The following is a 22654-nucleotide window of genomic DNA, read 5'->3' as shown; positions in this document are numbered from 1 at the left end:
CTCACTTCCGACCTCCTCTCTCACAAACTGGTTCCAGGCGGGGAGACTGAGGATGGGCTGGGGAGGCTGGCAGAGGCGCTCCCCACCTCGCGGAGCACAACATCTGCTGCGTTCTGCGGCGAGCGCCTGTCAAGCAGTGGGAGGAAAAAGCGCTTGGAGCCACCAGCCCACTCTTAAGCGAAACTCGCCTGGAAAACACCCCGCCTCCCAGCAGAGTTTCTGCCGGTTTCTTTAGAAGGGTGGTGCGGAAAGGCAACTTTTGGGAACTTGAAGGAGTGGGGTGTGGGGCGAAGTGGAAAGAGCACAGAACGCGACCCCACTCAGTCCCCGCTTGGGACTCCCATCCCGGCATCAGGCGTAGTGGGCGGTCCGGGCCAGGGCCAGGGCCAGAGCGGCGGCGGCGAGGCCAGGCCGAGGGCCCGTCGGCCGCAGTTCCCCGTCCGGCCTCGCGGGGGCGCCGGCGCTGCCGATCAGGTGACCGAGGGCCCGTCCGGGGCTGCGGGAAGCGGCCTCGTTCTCAGCCGCCGGAGACGCCGCCGCCGCCGCCGCCGCCGCCACACCTAGTGGAGCAGCCGGGGAAGGCGGCTCGTTGGGGGCTGGGGCGGAGAGCGCCGGGGGTGGGGGCGGAAGGGCGGCGGGCGGAAGGCAGGAGGCTGCTGGGGCGCGGGCTGCTGCGGGAGAAGGGGCTCCGAGAAGTCCGCCGCGGCTCGCTCTGTCGCCGGCGCGGGATTGGGGCGCGAGGGCCATGGGCGCGCTCTCCTAAGGCGGAGGTCGCGGGCGGGAGGGGAGGAGGCCCGAGAGAGGCTGCTGCGAAGGCCGCGGGCCAGTGACTGGGCGCGAGGCGGCCGGCGGCGGCGGCACCAGCACCACCATGTCGCGCTCAGTGCTGCAGCCCAGTCAGCAGAAGCTGGCGGAGAAGCTCACCATCCTCAACGACCGGGGCGTCGGCATGCTCACCCGCCTCTACAACATCAAGAAGGTGCGCACGGGCCGGGGAGGCCGCGGCGGAGGCGGGCGGGCCCGGGAGGGATGAAGGGCAAGGGAGGCCGTGGGGTGGGGGCGGCGGGAGGCGCCGGGTGTAGAAATCTCGGCGTCGCCGCCCGAGGCCCGGCCCGGGGTCGCCTGGATGCGCCGCGGCCTAATGCGGAGTCCTGGGCGCCTCTCCCTGTGGTTCGCCGGCCGGCCGAAGGCAGAGAAGCCATTTCCCGGCTCCCGGCGGCGGGATCGGGCGCTGGGCCTCGCACGGGGTGGGGGCGCCGCTGGGAGCCGGGAGCTGTCCCCTCCTCGGCGCCCCCGCCCCCATGACGGGGCCCATAGGAAAGGGAGGGTGGTGGGTGGGCGAAATTCTAGGTGGGTAGGAAAACTTGAGTGTTCCATATTCTTACGGAGATGGCAGCAGTGAACAGGGATTACACCCCACATCCCCATTTTTTGGTGTGGGAATGTGGGTAGAGAAGGGCTGATTGGATGAATCCCGTATCCCCTCCACTTTGCCACTTTATTTTAGATTGCTAAATAAAAAGCCATTGAGAGTGTGTTGACGATTTGGGATTATTTCATTTTGAAGGTGGAGAGGAGGGGGAAGTGAGGGTGGAACCAATTTTCTGAAATACTTCTAGGCTGTGAGTCACTAGAACTGGAATAACAACCTTCTACTCTTTCCCCTGTACTCCTCCTCATGTTAGATTTTCCAATACCATTTCTTAAAGTTCGGTGTCTGTACAAAATAAAAACCGTAAAAATGTTGCAATTGCTGCTGATTTATAGCATAGTCTGATAATTTGAGCAACTATAGCTAATAGGCCCATTTAAAGGCTTTTACATGTCCTCAGTACAGTAAGGAGTGGAAGACCACTGGAAGTTTAGAAAAGTCCATGTAAAGATAGAACAAATAATTACATTCATTATCGTAGGACAAAACAACAAAATCTCTCCCCTTAAGGCAAGGTTGGTAAGTTTTAAACAATTTGATAAAGAGAAAAAGAGATATTTGGAAAATTTAGATCCATCGAGTTTCCAATGTGTCTTTGATGTCATACCTTCATAACTATTTGTTGGCTTTTTAATATATCGTGAATGTTACCGTTTAGTTTAATCATAGCAATAGATTGTAGGTTGAGAGGGCTTCTGAAGAAAGGTTTTTTTTTTTTTTGGAAATTCATTTCCAAGCGTTTGAGTGTAAAATTGATTTATTTTTTACAATTTGATGTAGACACTAATTCTAAAGAGTGTCCTGGTTTAATGATGATAAATTTTGGATAAGGACAAAATCTGGTTGCTCACCTAATTGCAAGGATTTATTACTCTAAACCCAGTGCTATCTGGAGAGTAACTGCAACATGCTTACTCAGTTTGTTACCTTTTATGTGGCAGGAGCTCAGTGTCATGACAAAGAAGCCCCTCTGCATTTACCAAGGAGCCTAGGTTATAAATTTATATAGGTTAGGAATAATTCAGTTTTAAATAGTATTACTTAGAGGTTGCATTGACCTGAACTGTTCGGGGAGATTGTGCTGCTTAAAAAACTTGGAAATTGATTCCTATATGAATTTTGTCCAAAAATGAGCAAGTCAAATATTATAAAAGTTACTAGACCTGTGGTATTGTGGTTTAAAGGAAATGGTTATGATGGTTTCTAAAAGAGGAAGTGAGAGTAACATCAAAAGTGATTTGGGTATTTGGGCAAAATACCTTTTCTAAGCATTTATTAAATATTTTTGTAGGATAAATGCAATCAAACTTTAATATCCCACCTTCATAAATAAGATTAAATGAAATTCTGGGCATTTGAACTCTAATAATTCCAGTTCATTGCCTTTTCTCAAAAGCACTGTTTTTTTCACTTCCTGTTTTGGGAAGCTTCAGCCTCTTGTATTATTGAACTTGTGAAAGTTAAAATGCATCGAATGTGATCATTATTATATCCATGTCAAATATTTTGATTTATTGAAACGTCATATTTTAGCACTTGCCTTATATTTTTAGTTTCTTAAGAAATACATTGCTTACCTTGCTTGAGTGTGAATTTTCTCTGGGCAGGGACAGTGTAATTTTTGAAATACTAGAGTATTTAGGGCCTTATCTGATACTCGAGGCCTTCAGTTAGGCCAGGTTGAAATGAATGAATTACTTCCCTCCCCTCTCTCAAAACCTGTGTGCTCTAGTTTTAATAATAATACCCTTGGGTTTGCTCCCTTTGTGTAATTTTGCATGTAAATGAATCAGATAAGATTTTGGATCTTTCAGCCTATAGAATTGTCTGTGAGTCTGGCATATCTTCCCAGCTGGCTAGGAATTGAAACATTTGTTGAAATATCTTGCCAAAGAAGTGAGTAAGATCTGTTCACCATGTGTTTATTAGGTTCATGCTGTCTGCATTCTTACTGCATTATAAACCACATACTCTTTTCAATCTCAACCTCTTCTAGTCCTAAAAAAAAAACCTTCCACCTCATAATACATGTTTGCCAATCAATTATCACATTTTCATTAATGCATGTGCATTAGATTGTCTACCAGATCTAATTACTCTGTTTCAATTGGAAGTATACAGTGGAAATGATATTTTAGTGAACATATACAATGAAAAATAGTTAAGTAAAATAACTTACTATTGTCAATAATATGCTTTGATGCTTATTAGGGAAGTTGGAGCATGATTACTGAAGAATGTTTTTTTTTTTAATTTCATCAGTCAAAAATTTTGAGATCTTAATATTTACAATTTATGGGAATTTTAGGGAACTTGTAGTTTGACGGAGGATGTAGGAACACATAAAAGCGGATTTTAGGGAAAAGACTTGAAGGTTATTGGTAGCTTTACATTTAAATTTATTTGTTGCTTAATTCCTTTTTTTTTGGTTTTTAAATATATGGTTTCCCTTTTCCAGACCTAATAATGTGACTCACTCATGTAGAGATTTGTAACATTTTTAAAGGTTCCAGCATGGCAACTTGTGTGGTGGTGGGATTAAGAGCACTGGGCGAGAAGTTAAGAGACTTGCATTCCAATCTTCATTCTGTCACTGAGAGTTCTCTAACATTGGTTAGTAATTTGACTTTCTTGAGCTTCACTTTTCCTCATCTGTAAAATGGGGAAAATTAACTGTAAAAGGAACACTAAAGTCTATTCCAGCTCTATCTTTATGATTTTATGGTGAAGTAGTAGAGTAGAAATTATGTTTCATTTTAAACAATAACTGAACTCAGTTTAGTTTTCTGTAATGTAGGGAGCATAATGCCTGCCCTACGTACTTCACAGAATTGCTTCTGAAGGTAGAGGATGGATATGTGAAAATAGTATTTAGGAATCTGAGCATCTCTTTTGGGCAACATTGTTTTTCTGAAATTGTATAACTGTTCAACAAAACTGCCAAATACCCAAAGAAAACATTTTGCTCAGTTAAATTTTTGTGTGTGTGGTTTACTCTCTTCTTTTTTTCCTTCTCCTTTCTTTTCCTCCACCATTACCAACATGAGATTAATCTCTGTATTAAAAAGATCTTAGTTAATACTTGCGTCTTTTCCTCCTGTTAAATTTCTGCCTGTACTGTAAAGGACAGAGAATGAGAAAAAAAAAAAAACCCATACAACTATTACAAACTTTTTAAAGTGGAGTATTGTGGTGGTTTAAATGCAGTTTTACTTCTTTAAAAACATTAGAGGAATATTTTTCTTTCTTTCCCTATCCTTTTCTCATTATTTTGGATAAATTTATTTTCTAAGGAAAAATTTAACAGGACTAGCATTGTAAAATTGAAAGTCTTTAGCCAGTATCTGCTTATTTAGTGGGGGAAGAAAAGATGTTTGTGAAGGGAGCAGTGCAGGGTAAAGGGAGGGGAACTGGTTTTAGTTTTCCCTTTCAGTATTGTATTTGTTTCCACTTAGGGTGTTATTTTCTCTTTTGGTCAATCAGATGCAGAAGCGTGTTCCAGAGATGCTTAGGAAAATAATTATTTTTAATTTTTAAGTAGCAATGATAAATAATCCATCTTTTGTTTCCTTTATGGAATTGTTAAGTAACTTTAAAATTTTTTAATGATTACCAGAGGAATATATGTTTATTGTCAAAAACTCAAACATAACATAAATGAGTGACTTCAAAAATTCACTGTCTGCCCATCTTTATAACTTTATAAGCTACTGAATTGTTAGTTTGTAAGTAGGGTTGTATATGTGCCAGTTTGAAATGATTCTCTTGTTTTAAGTAGAAGAACCCATACTGGAAAATGCTTTGTTATTGCATAGTTGATTATTTTAGATAGTAATAAAATTGCATCTTTAAAACTGTTTTATAAGCCATCATATGAGCTATTCTTTCAGTTACTCTCAAATATTGAGGTTTTCCCTTTTAATTTATTCATTTACTCTTCGTTTATTGAATGTGTTCCCTGGCATGAGGGAAATAGAGGTAAATTAAGATGAAGTCTCTAGTGCCAAGAAATTAGTGTCTTAGTGGGGAGAGAGATGTATAGATATTTAACTAAAATGCAGTGTGTAAGTAGGATTGTGGGAGTCTTGAGAAGGGAATTAAAGATTATAATCTGGGAGAGATGGTAAAGAGGAGAGTCACATTTGTACTTGGTTTTGAAGTATGAATAGAAACTTCAGGCAGCCAGTGACAGAAACTAACTAGTTACTATTTCAGATTGCAGAGTTTTTATTCAGTAGGATATACAGAGGGTCCCCAACTTGTGATGGTTTGACTTAACAATTTGTTGACCTCTTGTTGGCACAAAAGCTATGGCATGCAGTAGGAAGTGGTATGATACTTTCTTGTGATCTGATACTCTGCAGTGTACTGTATTACCAGATAATTTACTCAACTGTAGTCTAATGTAAGTGTTTAAGGTAGGCTAGGCTAAACTATGATGTTAGGTAGGTTAGGTGTGTTAAATGCATTTCTTCTCTTTTTTTGGAGACAGGGTCTAGCTCTGTCATACAAGCTGGAGTACAATGGCACGATCTCAGCTCACTGCAGCCTCTGCCTCCTGGCTCAGGCGATCCTCCCACCTCAGCCTTCCGAGTAGCTGGGACTATAGGCACATGCCACCATGCCAGGCTAATTTTTGTATTTTTTTTTGATAGAGTTGGGGTTTCACCGTGTTGCTCAGGCTGGTCTCTGTCTCCTGGGGTCGAGCAATCCACTCGCTTCAGCCTCCCAAAGTACTGGGATTACAGGTGTAAGCTACCGCACCTGGCTGATTTACGATATTTTCAATTAAAGATAGGTTTATTGGAATGTAACCCTATTGTTAAGTTGAGGAGCATCTGTATAAAGATAACAAAATACAGTCATTCTGCATAATGATATTTCACATAACACTTAAATGATGGACTGCCTATACACAGTAGTCCCATAAGATAACACTGTATTCTTTCTGTTTTTTTTTATGTTTAGATACATTTAGATACAAAAATACATACCATTATGTTGCAATTGCCTGCAGTATTCTCATTGTACAGGTTTGTAGCATGAAAGCAGTAGGCTATATCCCATGTACCCTGGGTGTATGGCTATACCATCTAGGTTTATGTAAGTACACTCTGATGTTCACACAATGATGAAATCATCTGATGACATTAAGCAATGCATGACTGTGTTAGAGTATAAAATAGTAATGCTCTTCTTGCAGGCATATAACCTCTAAACTTCACTTATTTTCTAAACATTTTCCGTACTTGCAGAATATTCTGTGAGTTGAGAGAGCTAGATTCTAGATAATGCTCTGATACTTTTTTTTAGTTTGAACAAGTTATTTAACATTTCTGGGCTGTAGGTTACTTACAAAGTGAGGAGATCAGTGGTTCCTAGCCAGGGATACATAATAGAATCCTCTTGGAAGGTTTTTACAAATTCCATACATCTGGATCCTGACCCAAACTTAACTTGAACAGAAAAAAATCCCTGAAATTGTTCCAATGTTAACTACTGAAATAACTGAAATGTAAATTCTTAAATACCTGTAATTTCTTTTCCTGCTAATTATTAACTGTGGTGATTTAATTTAGTTGTCTGGATTATAACTAAATTTCTGGAAGGCTGCACATTGGCTCTCTACTAGCAAAACCAGCTCCATGGTACTTATTTGCTCTCAGCTTCTGTTATGCTTCAAGCTGTATTTTTTGGCTTTCTAAGCCTTGCTAGTCTTATTGATTCTAACTCTTGTAATCTTAAATAGATATTCCAGTTATCTCACGTTTTTGGAATACGCTTTTATTAACCTCATAGGTTAAGAGGAGAATTAAATGAGTGAATCCATAGGAAGTATTGGTACAGTGCCTTGTAGCAAGCGTAAGAGCTGAGGAAATGGTGGCTGTTGTTACTAGTTCTATTTCTGGGGCTTGGAACATAGTGGACACTTAATAAATGTTCATTCCCCCCCCCACCCCCAGATTAAATTAAGCTCAAGACTACCTTTTAGGAAACATTCCTCACTATTCTATTTTACTGCCTGATACAATTTGACATCTACTTACTGCTAAGACAGAATAATTATTTGTATTTCAGAAGTATGTGTTCCACAGTAGTCCTTTAAATAACAATTTCTTTTTAACCGCAAAGGTATGACAGTATATATACTTTAAAAAACTGCAAAAACACCTTTGCTTCATAAACTGAGATGATCCTGTATATTGGAAGCTGAAAACTGTTTAAAGGCAACAGTGACATATATATCTTCTTGTAAATGGAATGGTAATTAATAACTCATTTGAATCACTAAATTTTTTTCTTTTTTTTGAATCACTAATTTTGAAGTGTATAATGGGTTGAAGTTTTTCAAGTTCATGACTTTCTCAGAACTTGTGTCTAAAGGACAATAACTGTGATTTCTATATTTTTAGATCTCAATTATTGGCTCTAGTTAAGAGGTAGTTATTGATAAAATTACATTAATTTGAAAGCATTTCCAATAATTTCAGTATACTTTGTTATCAAGCCTCTTAATCCAAGTTACTAGCAGTAGATTGCTCTCTTTTCTTTTTACCTACCTAAGAGGGAAAGTGCTAACTTAAAGCAGATCGGTTGGCCAAAATATACATCATAACACAGGAGGAAAAAAATAATCGGAAAGCTAACTACTGATGAATTTGAGTCTTATTTTGCTCTTGATATAAAGTTTTCCAGTACTTATGGACAATTTTCATACTGTAATATTTTCATTATTTAAAAAATTGGAACATAAAATAATCATAGGTATATATTACTTTTACATTCCATAATTTCAGGTAACGTCTATTCTTCCTCTAGGTATTAATTTCAATTTGTTGAAAACTCAGGGAAGAATCTTTGTCCCTTTATAACTTCAATTTTGCAAAACGTGTGGTGTTTCTTGGTTATTAAGTCAAATTCCTCTTTCGAGTCTGAATTGGCCACATTTTGTATTTTTCTCCTCATCCTTGACATTATTCAGATGGGGCTGGTTTCTGTGCCCTCACGAATAGCATTCTCACTCTGACTCCTGAGATCTTGTTCATATTTTTTCAGTTAATTCATTGTACTAGAAAATCATTTTGTTCTTCCCTATTTTGGCATTTTTCCAATTATTGTACTAGAAAATAATTGTTTTTCCATATTTTAGCAAAGGAATGTGTTTTATTCCTGAGTTAGAATAGAAATTAAAAAATAAAACTGAAGCTAGGCACAGTAGTAGTGCGTGCTTGTAATCCCAGGTACTTAGGAGGCTGAGGCAGAAGGATCTCTTGAGACCAGGAGTTCAAGTCCAGCCTGGGCAATATAGCAAGATGCTGTCTCAAAAAAATAAAATGGATTGAACTGATCAGATTTTTACCGTGATAGCAACTGCTTCCTGAGGTTTTACGCAGCGGAGGTTTTGAATAAGTGGAGCATGTTTTTAAACATTATTTTTGGGAGGGGACATATATTTTTAGATAGTGTTTTGGAATCAGGTATGAATTTCTCTGTAGGTCCTGTCAGTAGTTGTGAAATCTTGATCAAGTTACTTAATTTTTCAGAAGCTCCTTTCCTTTCTGTTGAGTGATAATTTAGATAATTTCTAAAGCATAGGTGTTTTGCACACAATAATTGCACAGTAAATGTTCTTTTTACTTCCAACATCTTTTGTATCTTGATTATTTTGTTGTTTTTTTTCCTTCTCTCTCTTTTTTTTTTTTTTCGAGTCAGGATCTCACTCTTGCCTAGGCTGGAGTTTGCAGTGGTTGTGAACAGGGCTCACTGTAGACTCAACCTCCCTGGCTCAAGCAGTCCTTCCATCTTAGCCTCCCAGGTAGCTGGGACCACAGATATTTACCACCACGTTTGGCTAATTTTTAAACATTTTGTAGAGACGGGGTCTCCCTCTTGCCCAAGGTGGTCTCAAACTTGTGGGCTCCAGCAATTCTCCTGCCTTGGCCTCCGCAAGTGCTGGGATTGCAGGTGTGAGCTACTGAGCAGTCTTTTTTTTTTTGGTGTCTTGATTGTTGCTTAATCTCTTGTGAATAGATAAGAGGAATTTTAAAAATCTGTATTTTTTTTTTTTTTTGGCATCATGGTAAGTTCTTGGAAAAATAGTAACATTAACCATGTAAAGTTAAGCTGTGGTATGTAATCCTATGCTGTAATAGCTTGAGGAAAGGCCTCAGTATGGGGGTTTGTGATAGAGTGGCAGAAATATGTGTTTTAAAGTCATACTTTAAAATGGCATAGGGTCTAGGCTTGATGTTTCTAATCAAAGATGTTTCTTTTGTGGCCCGGATAATATATTGTGTAGTTTTCTGAAACATCCTTGTCCTTCATTTTTACTAATAACATCAGATTTGTGTTTTAAAAGGAACTTAGAGATATTGAATTGACTACTGACCTATAGTTTTTGTTCTGTTTTTTTTGAGACAGAGTTTCACTCTTGTTGCCCAGGCTGGAGTGCAGTGGCGCGATCTTGGCTCACTGCAACCTGAGCCTTCCGGGTTCAAGCGATTCTCCTGCCTCAGCCTCCCGAGTAGCTGGGATTACAGGCGCCAGACCATGCCTGGCTATTTTTTTTTTTTTTTTTTGTATTTTTAGTAGAAACGGGGTTTCACCGTGTTGGCTAGGCTGGTCTCGAACTCCTGACCTCGCGATCTGCCCACCTCGGCCTCCCAAAGTGCTGGGATTACAGGCGTGAGCCACTGAGCCCAGCCTAGAATTGTTTTTATGGAAAATCTTGTTTCCATAATTGAGAACTCACTATGTATATCCATGTATATAAAGAAGTTTTATTTAAAAAATTATTTGGAACTTATTTATTAGCTACATATGTGCCAGGCACCTAAATAAACAGTTTATGTGTATCTTATCTTTTAAATATTTTAGCAGTGTACCCTATGCAGTAGGTAGTAATAATATCCTCAATTTATGGGTTAGGTAACTGAGGCTGAGAGGTTAGGCAACTTGCCTAAGGTCATATAGGCTATTATGCACTTGACCCAAGAGACAAGGGTTTTAATTACTATGTTTAAGTGTATCCTTTAACATCACTGTAATTTTATCTGTCACATAAAATAATCCTGACTTTTAAAATATTATAATTAGAATATTCATGGAGAATAAAGTTCCAATTCTGAGAACTGGAAATTTAAGTATATAAATATTTAAATTTATTTTAGATCTTCTGAAATTTGAAATTATAGTATTTTATGTTTTATGAAAATATGCTGACTCAAGATAAAGTAAAACAGGGTACTTGGGGGAGTTTTTGTTTTTTCAATTCTGTACTTTATACATAGTTTTCTTTCTGTGTAGTGAAATACCTCTTTTAGTCAATTCTCTGAAAAAGTTTTTTTTTTGGTAGGGCTATAAAATTCAGGGATTTAGCCATCATTTTACACTGTATTCACCTTTCCTTTTTTTCTATTTTTGGGAGTATGGGGGATAGAAGTGCTCAAATGTTTAATTGAATTGGTAATTTGTTAAATCTTTTGATTACGTCTTTCTGGTAAGCCTTTCTGAAATATATTAGTCTAAAATGTTTTGATAACTAAGTTTAATTGTGTATTTAGTTTTTAAAAATTTGATACTTCAAAAGGTGATAACTTTGAGTTAAGGTTAATTTTGTGTAATATTGTAGATGTAATAGAAAGATATATGGTTTCAAGTATACCAATAGCAGGCTGTTTTCTGAAAATGCAAGTTGTGATTTTCTTATCCTCAAAATGAAAGTTTTTTAAGTTTGGGTGGGGAATAAGATGAATTTTTATAAACTATAACTTCTGGTTATTTGGAATTTTCTATACTGTTTTAGTATGGTAGGAAACCTTAAAGTTTTTTTAAAAATTTTTTTGTAGAGATAGGATCTTGCTATGTTGCCCAGGCCGGTCTCTAGTTTCTGTCCTCAAGTGATCCTCCCACCTGAGCCTCCCAAAGTGCCAGGATTACAGTTGTGAGCCACCCTGCCCAATCAGCCTTCTTACCTGAATTATTTGTTATGGTTCTTTGCCAGGATATATTTTACCTAGCTGATAACTTTTAGTCATGTCAGTTTATTTTTTTCATATACTTCTTCTTTTTTGTGTAAGTATTTCCCATACAAGTGTCTCTCTTGTTATTAAGCAAATAAATCAAGTAAGTGGATTTTAGAAAAAGATAAGATGGGACCTAGTACTTCTGTATATATTAACCTCTTATTTTTAATTGGCATTTTTTGGGAGCTCTTGGTATGCCAAATACTCTTGTAAAGTCTACAGATAACACTTTCATGTAGTGAACATAAAAACTTTTTAGCATAGGTTGTAATTATCTGTTTAACAGTTGAAGAAACTGAGGCACAGATAGAATGACTTGCTCATGGGTACACAGCTGTTAAGTGATGGTGCCAAGATTTTAAACATGGACAGCCTGTCTTGAAACTCAGGTTCTTAACAATTAGGTTAAACTCTGTACAGTTACAGCAAATGTAGACTTTAGGCTGTATTTAGGCTATATTTAGATGTTTAGGCTTAAAGTGAATAAAGGAAATATTTGATTGAGAGAGGGGACTGTATTTAATAGTTGCATAAGGAAGTTAACACTAACTTGCTAGTTGTATATATATATTATGATAAAGACTGTTACTATGATTACTATTCATATTAGACTTGGATAATTATTATCATCATTATAGCTATTATTAAAAAGCAGCTAGCATTTTTAGAGCACTTATGTGCTTATCATTTTGCTAAATGCTTTACATGGTTTCTTTATCTCTCTTCTAATCCTTATAATAACCCTGTGAGGTAAGTACTAATTTCCCCATTTTACAGACGAAGAAACATAGGTTAGGAGATATTTTGTAATATATTCCAGGTCCCATGGCTAGTAAGTCATGAAAATTGAAACTCAGCCAGTTTTATTCCAGAATATTTGTTTTTAACCTTTGAGACATACTGCCTCCCAATTAAGTATGTTAGATAAGGTCCACTGAGCAGTGTGGAAAAGGTAAATCAATTCCAGGAAAAGCAGATTATATAGTCCTTTATTTTTTTCTGAATTTTTTTTTTTTTTTTTTTTTTTTTTAGTTTTTAGTTTTAAGAGACAGAGCTTCACTCTGTGGCTCAGGCTGCGGTACAGTGGTGTGATTACAGCTCTGTAGCCTTGAATTCCTGAGCTCAAGTGATCTTCTCCCTCAGCTTCCCAAGTAGCTAGGAGTACAGTTGTGCACCACCACACCCTTATAATTTTTTTTTCTCTTAAAGCCCTGAGCTTACTTCTCTACAAGCTAATTTAAAACATTTTTTTGTAGAGACAGGGTCATGCTATGTTGTCCAGGCTGGACTCCAACTTCTGGCTCAAGCCCCTTGGCCCCCATTTCTGGAATTACAGGCGTGAGCCACTGGACTTGGACAAAATGAAATTCTGTTCTTTCTGTTTTCAGTGTAAGAAGGAAGAGCTGCTCATTTATATATGTGTATGTGTGTATACACACATACGCACACACATACTTGTTTGGTTATCAACCAACGAAGTTGTTTATATGTTTACATTCTTAAACAGTAAAATTTGTGGTTGTGGGAAATGGATATGGTGATCTGTCATTTTCATTATATGTGATAGTCCCTAATAGAGGAATGGATAGCTAAATTTTTCAATAGTTAGAATATGAAAGACAACACATATGAAAAAACTGAACATAATTTGGAATCATTTTAGGATTTTGCACTACCTCAAGCATGTTTATGACACTTGATTTTTATTATGTGATTATGTAAGGCAATGCTAATCTATAGCTATTTGTGTTTGGGCAAATTTTTAGTATGTGATTATTATTCTTAGCTATTATATAATATTTGGGGAGAAGAATATAAATTGGAAGATTTTAAGAATATTTTAAAGAAATGATAGTCTACTCAAAGAAAGTTGGATATATTTTAATATTTATGATGTTGAAATGGAATTTACATAGTAGTAATGTCAATCTGGTTAAAGATTATGAAGTTCTAAATTTGTTAAGATTCTATTTAATTATATTTGAGAATTAAGAGATTTCTTACTGCATTCCTGTTTCCATTTGGAAAATATAGGAATGTTAACATTGATTTTTATACTTTGGCATGGTAGGAAGTTAGGTGATGTTTGAAAAATAGTTACAATTTGAGCTGAAATACAAAAGTCATCCAATAACAATTTATTTTTATTCTCGGCTACCGTTTCTTTTTAAGGTATGTAAAATTTCACTGATGGTTTTGCTCCTATTTTTATAGCTGCATGTAGTCTTTATTTTCCTTCTTTCTAGTATTATTTTAAGTTGGTTTAGAAAGAGCACCAAGAAACTGACCTGATTGTACACGTACACAGTAGTGTTTATATGAACAGTATAAACTCTATAAATTTATTTTATACTAAAACTCGCTACTTAGAATACCTTTAAAATTGTAGCACCATATAATTCTAATCTTGTTCTGTTATTCATAGTCTGCAGTGCATAAGTTTTCTTCTGAAACGTATATCATAGTTTGACAATCATTGTTTACACGTAATTTTCTCTCTTTTTATTACAATGCTTCCCCAGCAAGGACAAGTTTGGAAGGTTTGCAAAGCTTTTCACCTTCCCTCTGCCCGCTTGCCCGCTTTCAGATCAGTTTCATGTTTCATAACTTCTCTTTCTGCAATCCACAACATAGCCATAGTAAACAATGGAAAACTATAAAATTGCAGTAGTGTATTTCCTCACACATGGCAGACAGATGTAACTTTCCAAAGGACACATCCTTTTCAAAATGCAATAAAAAGAAGTTAAATAGAAATGTTATAATTTTAGTAATTCCCTAAGGAATAACATCTCGCTAGCAAGCAGTTAATTTAATGTCATGTAATAAAACAGGAACAGTATTCAAGATTATATTCTATATTGTAATAGTTCAGGTAGAAAGTTCTTTCTAATAATAATACCTTACATTTGTATAGTGCCTTACAGTTTACTGCAGAGAATGCTGTACTGCTGATACGGTCAAAACGTAAACATATCCATTTGTTCTGTGCTTATGATATATAGAACAGATGTAGATTCATTGTTTGAAGTGCTGCTGGTATGATGGAAAACAGTGTTGTAACTCAGATGTTCAGAGAATCAGACAACACACCTTAGCACTATAAAGACAATTTTAGCAGCTTCCAGTTCTTTTGAACTAGGGCTCTTGTATTAAAATGTTTAAAGTGAATGAGGAAAACATTTTGGAAAAGACATTTAAACATAAGCTTTTATTTTATAACACTTAGAAAGAAACATGTCTAGTACTCTACTGAATATTTAATTTTGTAATATTTTATTAGCTTCAGATGAATACAATCCTACCTCAAACCAAGAATTTTTTTTCTTTTTCTTTTTTTTAGGTTTGAGCTTTTTCCTTCACTGCTGTTCTGCGCTAACTGCTTCGAAACTTTCCATGCATTTTTTTCAGTAGAAGAACATCTCTGTACTGTCTCCCATTGCATATTTCAGCTGTGACAATCCCTGCACTTTGCCTATTCATTTTATCACCTGCTCACCAAAAACAATAAATATCTCTTTAATTTCTAATTGCAGATTTGCTATTTTTGATTTTAGAAGAAGGGTGCATTTCACTTTTTTTTTATTACTATTGTTTTATAGGCATGTGGAGACCCCAAGGCAAAACCATCCTATCTTATCGACAAAAACCTGGAATCTGCTGTGAAATTCATAGTCAGAAAATTCCCTGCTGTAGAAACCCGCAACAACAATGTAAGTTATCTAAATTTTTCTATTGCTTGATTTTAACCATCTTTTAGAGAAACAGTGGTCAACACAGTGCTTATAGTAGCTCTTATTTACCTAATTTTTAACATTTTGATATACAGATTATATACCTTAAGGGTTTTTTTGAGACAATATTCTTATGTCCGAGACCAGAAAAAAATAACTCTTAGCGACATTGCCACTTTATTACAGCAAAGATCTTAGATTCCTATATATTTATTCCCCTTCAAATTGCAACAAGAGTAAGGTAATAGATATGTATATATTCCAAATTCTTGTGTGGATACTTGGGATATTTTTGTTTCTTATAGTCATAAACTTCCTGTTGAAGTTAGTAAATGTCTGCATAGAGCTTCTGTTGTTTTAAGTAGTTAGCTGTATTTAGTTTTAAAATGTGTTTGTTTTTCTAGTATTTTCATAATTGACAGAATGATTTCTAAAGATTAAATAGTACAAGTAAATGATTGTGTTAGGGTCTTTATTATCTCCATATTACTTTTCATATGGGAAAGTTTTTTCTTAGTATACTGAAGAATGGTCATATTCAGAATCTTCCTGATATGTTTACATATCTTTATAGTAATTTCTATGAATAACTACTTTTGGGAAATTAGAGTTATTTTTTGCCTCAGTGTGGCATTTTTATATAAATTTTGACTCAGAATCTTTCTGCGTGTCTTCTCTTTTTATTTTTTTCTCTGATATTTTCTTGTTACTATCTTTGCTGCCTCTTTTGCTTTACATACAAATTTAGTTTAGAAATTTCCTCTCACATATGATCTTCATAATTTTGAGAAGCTCTGTTGAAAAGATATATCGTCAGCTGGTCCAAAGATAGTGAGTTATCACAATTGATTGTTCTGCATCAGTTACAGATCCAGCTCCTTGTTCTACTCTTTGCCCCCTTCTCACTACTGCACTTGACTGGTTTAAAAATAAAAAGATACATTGTCACCTTTTTGTTTTCTCAAATCATGTATGTTCATTGAAGATTTGTATTTAGCCTGTTGATACTTTTGCTTAAAAACGCTTCCATGTAGAAAGAAAATGCTAGTAAGAACTAATAAAAATAAGTCAGATAAAGTGCTTTTTAAGGCATTTTTTAAAACAAAATCAAGTCTGTTTTTGGGGAATACAGGTTAGTAGAGGTTTCATAAAAGATTGTTTTTGTAGAGACGAGATCTCACTATGTTGTCCAGGCTGGTCTTGAACTCCTGGGCTCAAGGGATCCTTCTGCTTCGACCTCTTAAAGTGCTGGAATTACAGACATGAGCTGCTGTGCCCAGCCAGAAATATTGTTTTATAATATATCAATATATTAAAGCATTATAATTAGTTCCTGATTGCAAAATAGGTGATTCAAAACTTGTACTTCTTAACACTTTTATTTGTGTGGAGAACTCTTTTTTAGTTACTAACATTAATTGGCTACCTCATCTGAGAGATTATATACTCACTCTAAAAGAGAGATTTTGTTATGAAAATCTGTCTTAAATTAATTTTATATACACTTCTTTTTCTTACAGCTCATAAAATTTCTGACATGAGCTCTTCAGAGAATCTTTGAAGCTTAATTTACACATGTGTTTGTGTGTAAACTTATATGTGAGAATATGCATTGTTCCTTAATATTAGGTCTTTCCTTAGAATTAGAAGTATCTGGTGAAACAACAGTAAAATTGTCTGTTGTCAGCAGACCAATTAAGCATCTGCTGTTCTTGATATGCCGGGCAAACTGTTTATTATCATCCTGTTGTTTTTTGTTTTTTGATAGTTTTACTTCTCTTTCTAACTTTTGAAGCACAAAATCGATATTTTTAATAATAGTTTTATTGAGGTATAATTCACATACCATATAATTCACCCATTAAAAGTGTACAGTTTCAGTGTTTTTTAGTACATTCACAGAGTTGTGCATCCTGTACCACAGTTAATTTTAGAACATTTTCATCACCACCCAAAGAAACTTTGTGCCCATTAGCAGTCACCCCTGATTTCCTGCCAACACCCCTGCCCTAAGGCAACCACTGATGTACTTTTTCTGTCTCTGTGCCTATTCTGAAGATTTCATCAGGAATAATGTAATATGTGGTCTTCTGTGACTGGTTTCTGTCATTTAACGTAATATTTTCAAGGTTTATCCAAGTTGTAGCATGTATCAGTATTTTGTTTTTGTTTTAAGAGACAGGGTTTCACTCTGTCACCCAGGGTAGAATGCAGTGGCGCCATCATAGCTCACTGTAACACCGAACTCCTAGACCAAAATGATGTTCTCATCTTAGCCTCCTAAGTAGCTAGGGCCACAGGTGCGCACCACCATGCTCAGCTATTTTTAAAAATTTTTTAAAATTTTTTATCCAGATGTGGTCTGGCTATGTTGCCCAGGTAGGTCTCAAACTCCTGGGCTTGAGCAGTCCTCCCACTTTGACCTCCCAAAGCGCTGAGATTACAGCTGTAAGCTGCTGTGCCCAATCTTCATTTCTTTTTATTGCCAAATAATACTCCGTTGTGTGGATATACCACATTTTATTCATTCATGAGTTGATGGATGTTTGGATTGTTTCTACTTTTTTGCCTATTATGAATAATGTTGCTATAAACATTTATGTGAAAGTTTTTGTATGGATATGTTTTCATTTCTCTTGGCTTTATAAACCTGTGAAAGAATTGCTGGGTGGTGTGGTAATTCTGTGCTTAACCTATAAAATTGATTGTACAATGTTGTTGAATGTTATGACTTACTTGTAGTATTTACTTTGTTTTGTTTGCAAAGCCTGAGTTTTTTCATATTGCCTTTACAACTATTCTTTGTAATGCTACTCTGTTGTTTTTTTAACCTGCTGAAGTACTATGTATTGGGCATATATAAAGTCTTGTGATCTCAGTTTTGATCTGGGTCTGCTAAAATTTTGGTGAGAAGTTCCTAGCTAGCTTGGATCAGGACATGAGAAGTGAGGTTTCAGTTCTATTATTATTTTTTAACTTATTGAATTAGTTGATGGAGCTTAAAGACTGGAAAAGATAGTAGCGTCTGGGATTGATAGGAAGTTGCAGATTTCTGGCTACTAAGTGCACTGTAGAAGTGGTATTGATATCAGTCTTTTCTTTCTTTTTTCTTATTCTTGTGCTTTGGATTATTATGTAAATATGTGAAACAGAACATGCTTACTTTTTCTTAGGGACCTAGGTTATTACTATTTCTACTCTGATTCATGTCTTACAAGTAACACATGTCCCCCAATTTCAGAAAAGGTACTCATAAAAACAGATTTCTGGTGAAAATGCAATAAATTTTTTTTTTTTTTTTTTTTTGGGACATGGTCCTGCTTTGTTGCCCAGGCTGGAGTGCAGTGGAGCAATCTCAGCCCACTACAACCTCCACCTCCTGGTCTCAATCAATCCTTCTGCCTCAGCCTCCCAAGTAGTTGGAACTACAGGGGCACAACCACCACACCTGGCTAACTTTTTGTATATTTTGTAGACATGGGGTCTTGCTATGTTGACCAGGCTGGTCTCAAACTTCTGGGCTCAAGTGATCCTCCCAGATTGGCCTCCCAAAGTGCTGGGATTACAGGCTTGAGTCACCATGCCCAGCCTCAAAATATTTATTTTTTGAAGTTTCTAAAATGGATTCTTGCAAAATTCTGCTCTTATCTTGCAGCTAAAAAATTGTTGATTTTTTATTTTGTTTTGATTGTTTTTTGTTTTTTGTTTTAATAACTGCCCTCACCTCCATACTTTTTAATCCCTTTAGAATCCTTGAGCACATAGTTATTTGATATGCAACAAAGGAAGGCACTGCTGACAGGTAGCAGGATTGGTACACAACATGACTTCTACAGTGATGATGTTGGACTCTGTTGAGTCATTTTTACTTTCTTGTTTGTGACCAGTTGTAACAAGTTTTATATTTCCGATTCTGGATTTAGGGAAAATCTAGGACCAAGGAATGAGGTTTTTTCCTTGGGTCATGATGTTGAACTAAATGCCTCATGCTTCAAAGCAAGCTGATTAAATGAAATTCAAAATGAATAAAAGCCATACCAGTTTTATAATTATGGCAGCCACTTGTTATCTAATGTGTGCCAGGTTATGTGTATTAATAGAGTTCCTCATTTAATTTCAGATTAAGCAAAGTATTTTTGAGCTGAAAGATTATCTAATTTATCTGTAATATAAATGCTTTCATTATTTTGAAAGTGTAACTCTCAAATGAAATTTGTTTCTTGTAGGTTTCTTAAGGGTACATGGAGGGGAATCTGTTATTTTCCTGGATGAAGAAAATAGTAGAAACTCCTTTCTTATTTTATTAACACATACAAATTATTTGGCTCAGGAAACCTAAAAGGCAATGTAAGCAAATGTTCAGGTGTATGTTAAAACTTTTCTGATTTTTTTTCTAATATTTTTTAAACTTTTTTTTTCTCTTTCCTATATTGCATTACACCTAAAAGGTAGTTTGTGTTTTTTAAAACAGTAAAAATATTATCTGGCACAATAGTGTTATTATGGAATTAGCCTATTGCACATTTTAATGTAAAATTTTGGATTTGATACCCAAATTAATGAGGAAATGATAAAAATTACTATCCTATATATGCTGAATTAGATCTTGAAGTCTTTAAGAATAGGGACATTGCTGGCGAGTAGAGTGCCACAGGAGTGATATAGGGATTCTAGACTAGGACACAGGCTGTTGTTGAAATAATTTGAAAATTATGTTTTCCTAAGTTAGAGGAATCTTTTATGTTATAGATATTACTTATCCCCTCTCCCAAGGAACGTAGAATTATAAGATGTTATGTAAAACATATTTTTTATTGAAGTAGCTTATAAAGTCACTCTAGGAAAGACAAAGCAACTCTAAGTGTAATAATCAGCAGTAAAGTTAGTTCAGAGGCGAAGCAATAGAGCCTTTTAAAAATGTTTTATCCCTAGTGCCTGACACATAAGAGGCACTAAATAAATGTCCCATTAATGAATGGAACTATTTGATACACTCTAACATAACCAGCTTTCACTTGTATTCAAACATTGCTTTAGATTTATGTCAGGACCTGAACTTATCCACACTTTTTAAAAGTTATGGAGTTAATTTTAGCTAAAAAAAGATTGTACTTTTTAGTAGAACTATTCAGATATATCTTATTAATGGTATTATTGAAAGTCACCCAGAAATAGAGCAAGAGTCTCAACTCCTAAAAACATAAATGTGTTTTAGGGATGGGGTGGTGGAATTGGTGATAGGTGTAGGGAGGCCCTTGACACATGCATGCACTGTGGTTTGGTAAGGACTTAGAAGGAAACGGTAGGCATATTTAACTCCTTCTTAACTTGTCTTTAAGAGGGCATTCCTTGTTTTGTCATGACTCCTATTAAGATAGTAACATACTGGTTAAGAGGATGGACTCTGGATTCAGTAAACCAGAATTTGAGTTCTGGTCTTTCCACTTATTAGCTGGATAATTTTGGGCAAATTATTTAACATCTTAAGGTATCATTGTTCTTTTTTGTTTCGTTTTTTTGAGACGGAGTCTTGCTCTGTTGCCCAGGCTGGAGTGCAATGGCATAATCTTGGCTCACTGCAACCTCTGCCTCCCGAATTCAAGCGATTCTCCTGCCTCAGCTTCCCGAGTAGCTGGGATTACAGGTGCCTGCCACCACGCCCGCCTAATTTTCTATTTTTAGTAGAGACGGGTTTCACCATGCTGGCCAGGCTGGTCTCAAACTCCTGACCTCAGGCAATCCGTCCGCCCCAGCCTCCCAAAGTGCTGGATTACAGGCATGAGCCACCGCACCCGGCCAGGTATCATTATTCTTATTTCTAAAATGGTGATAATACCAATCTCAAGGAGTATTTCATTGTTTCCTAAAGCACTTAGTACAGTGTGTGACAAATTGCTCTTGAAGAATGGAAGCTGTTAACTTAACATTTACCTCTTTGACTTTTTGGACTACTTTGCTGGCTTTTCTTCTGGGTACCGTTTAAATGTGGGTTTTCCTAAATGACTTCTCCCCCCATAGTGTATATGTGTGAAAACACTTACTGCTGTGGCTTCAACTAAGTACATATACGATCTCCTATATTCTGTGCTCTAGATCAGGGTCCCCAACCCCCAGGCCACAGACAGGTAGCAGTCCGTGGCCTGTTAGGAACCCGGCTGCCCAGCAGGAGATGAGTGGTAGTACCCTAAGCTTCATCTGTATTTACAGCCACTCCCCATCACTCACATTACTGCCTGAGCTCTTTCTCCTGTCATATTAGCAGTGGCATTAGATTCTCATAGGAGTGCAAACCCTGTTGTGAACTATGCACACGAGGGATCTAGGTTGCGAGCTCTTGAGGAGAATCTAATGCCTGATGATCTGTCACTGTCTCTCATCACCCCCAGATGGGACCATGAAATTGCAGGAAAGCAAGCTCAGGGCTTCCACTGCTTCTACATTATGATAAGTTGTGTAATTATTTCATTACATATTATAATGTAATAATAGAAATAAAGTGCTCAATAAATGTAATGTGCTTTTGTCACCCCAAACCACCCTCCACCCCTCCGCCCCGGTACATGGAAAAATTGTCTTCCATGAAACTGGTCCCTGGTGCTAAAAAGGTTGGGGACTGCTGCTCTAGAGCTGAATTCTAGCTACCCCTTTGGACAGCTCCACAAGCTAAACAGAAAACTTTTTATCCAATATGGAACATGTGATTATCCTACCTTTTTTTCTCTTTTGTGTTTCCCCCCTTGAGCTGTCACCATCCACTTAGTTATTTAAACTACAACCTTCAGAATCCCTTTTGACTTGTAAAAAATATCAAACTGGTCATTTACAACTTGTCCAGGTTCCCCACTATAATGTCATTTGAATTTATCCCCTTCAGGTCTACATTTCCTGCCGGGACAAATGCCATGTTAATCCAAACATTGATTTTTATGCCATCCAATCTCTCCTACTTTCGCCCTCCCTTCCTCCCTCCCTCCAACCTCCACCAGGGGAAGCAGAACGAAACAAAAAACAATCACTTTCTCTGTGGTACCCCACATCTGCATCTTCCTGGACCACGCACTCATCTTTGAATCCCTCTTGACTGGCATGTAGTAGGCCAACAAATAAGAGTTTGGTTTAGAAGGAATCACCTTACTGTAAAATAATGTAACTGGGAGTTGTAACAGCATACTTAATCATGAATAAATATATATGCCCTAATGGAAACTCAAAGGAATATTTGGTCCCGACCAATTAAACATTGCCAGGATTTAAGGAATTTTGATACAATGAGAATTAACTGAAATGTCAATGTTCTTTTAAAAAGATATCATCAGTATTGAGTTGTTAATGACTCTTAGACATGTAAAAGTCTTTAATTCTATCTTGAACAAACAATAAATAAAAGAACTCCTCAGGAGATGCAAGTAAGCCTTGGTTTGATATATTTGGAAAGTAATTGAAATAGGTCAAATAGTGGCAGG

The 22654-nt window shown here is 37.0% G+C and overlaps 1 protein-coding gene across 4 annotated transcripts in view; it reads left to right on the top strand.

Annotated features, from left to right (window-relative positions):
• The first annotated feature begins 516 nt into the window (after positions 1-516).
• Positions 517-22654, top strand: part of NCKAP1 (NCK associated protein 1) — a 113533-nt gene continuing 91395 nt past the window's right edge. The window contains exons 1-3 of one of the 4 annotated variants that reach the window (XM_001148485.8): positions 517-979; positions 13980-13997; positions 15060-15170. In XM_001148485.8, the coding sequence (XP_001148485.2) occupies positions 872-979; positions 13980-13997; positions 15060-15170 (237 nt within the window). In that variant the 5' untranslated portion in view covers positions 517-871. The remainder of the gene's footprint in view (positions 980-13979; positions 13998-15059; positions 15171-22654) is intronic. The other 3 variants (XM_016950143.4, XM_003309356.6, XM_016950144.4) reach the window with 3 other exon arrangements.

This window comes from Pan troglodytes, chromosome 13, assembly GCF_028858775.2.
Source record: "Pan troglodytes isolate AG18354 chromosome 13, NHGRI_mPanTro3-v2.0_pri, whole genome shotgun sequence".
Lineage (NCBI taxonomy): Eukaryota > Metazoa > Chordata > Mammalia > Primates > Hominidae > Pan > Pan troglodytes.
The sequence above is the reverse complement of the archived record's forward strand: the minus strand, read 5'-3'. Positions and strand labels throughout refer to the sequence as shown.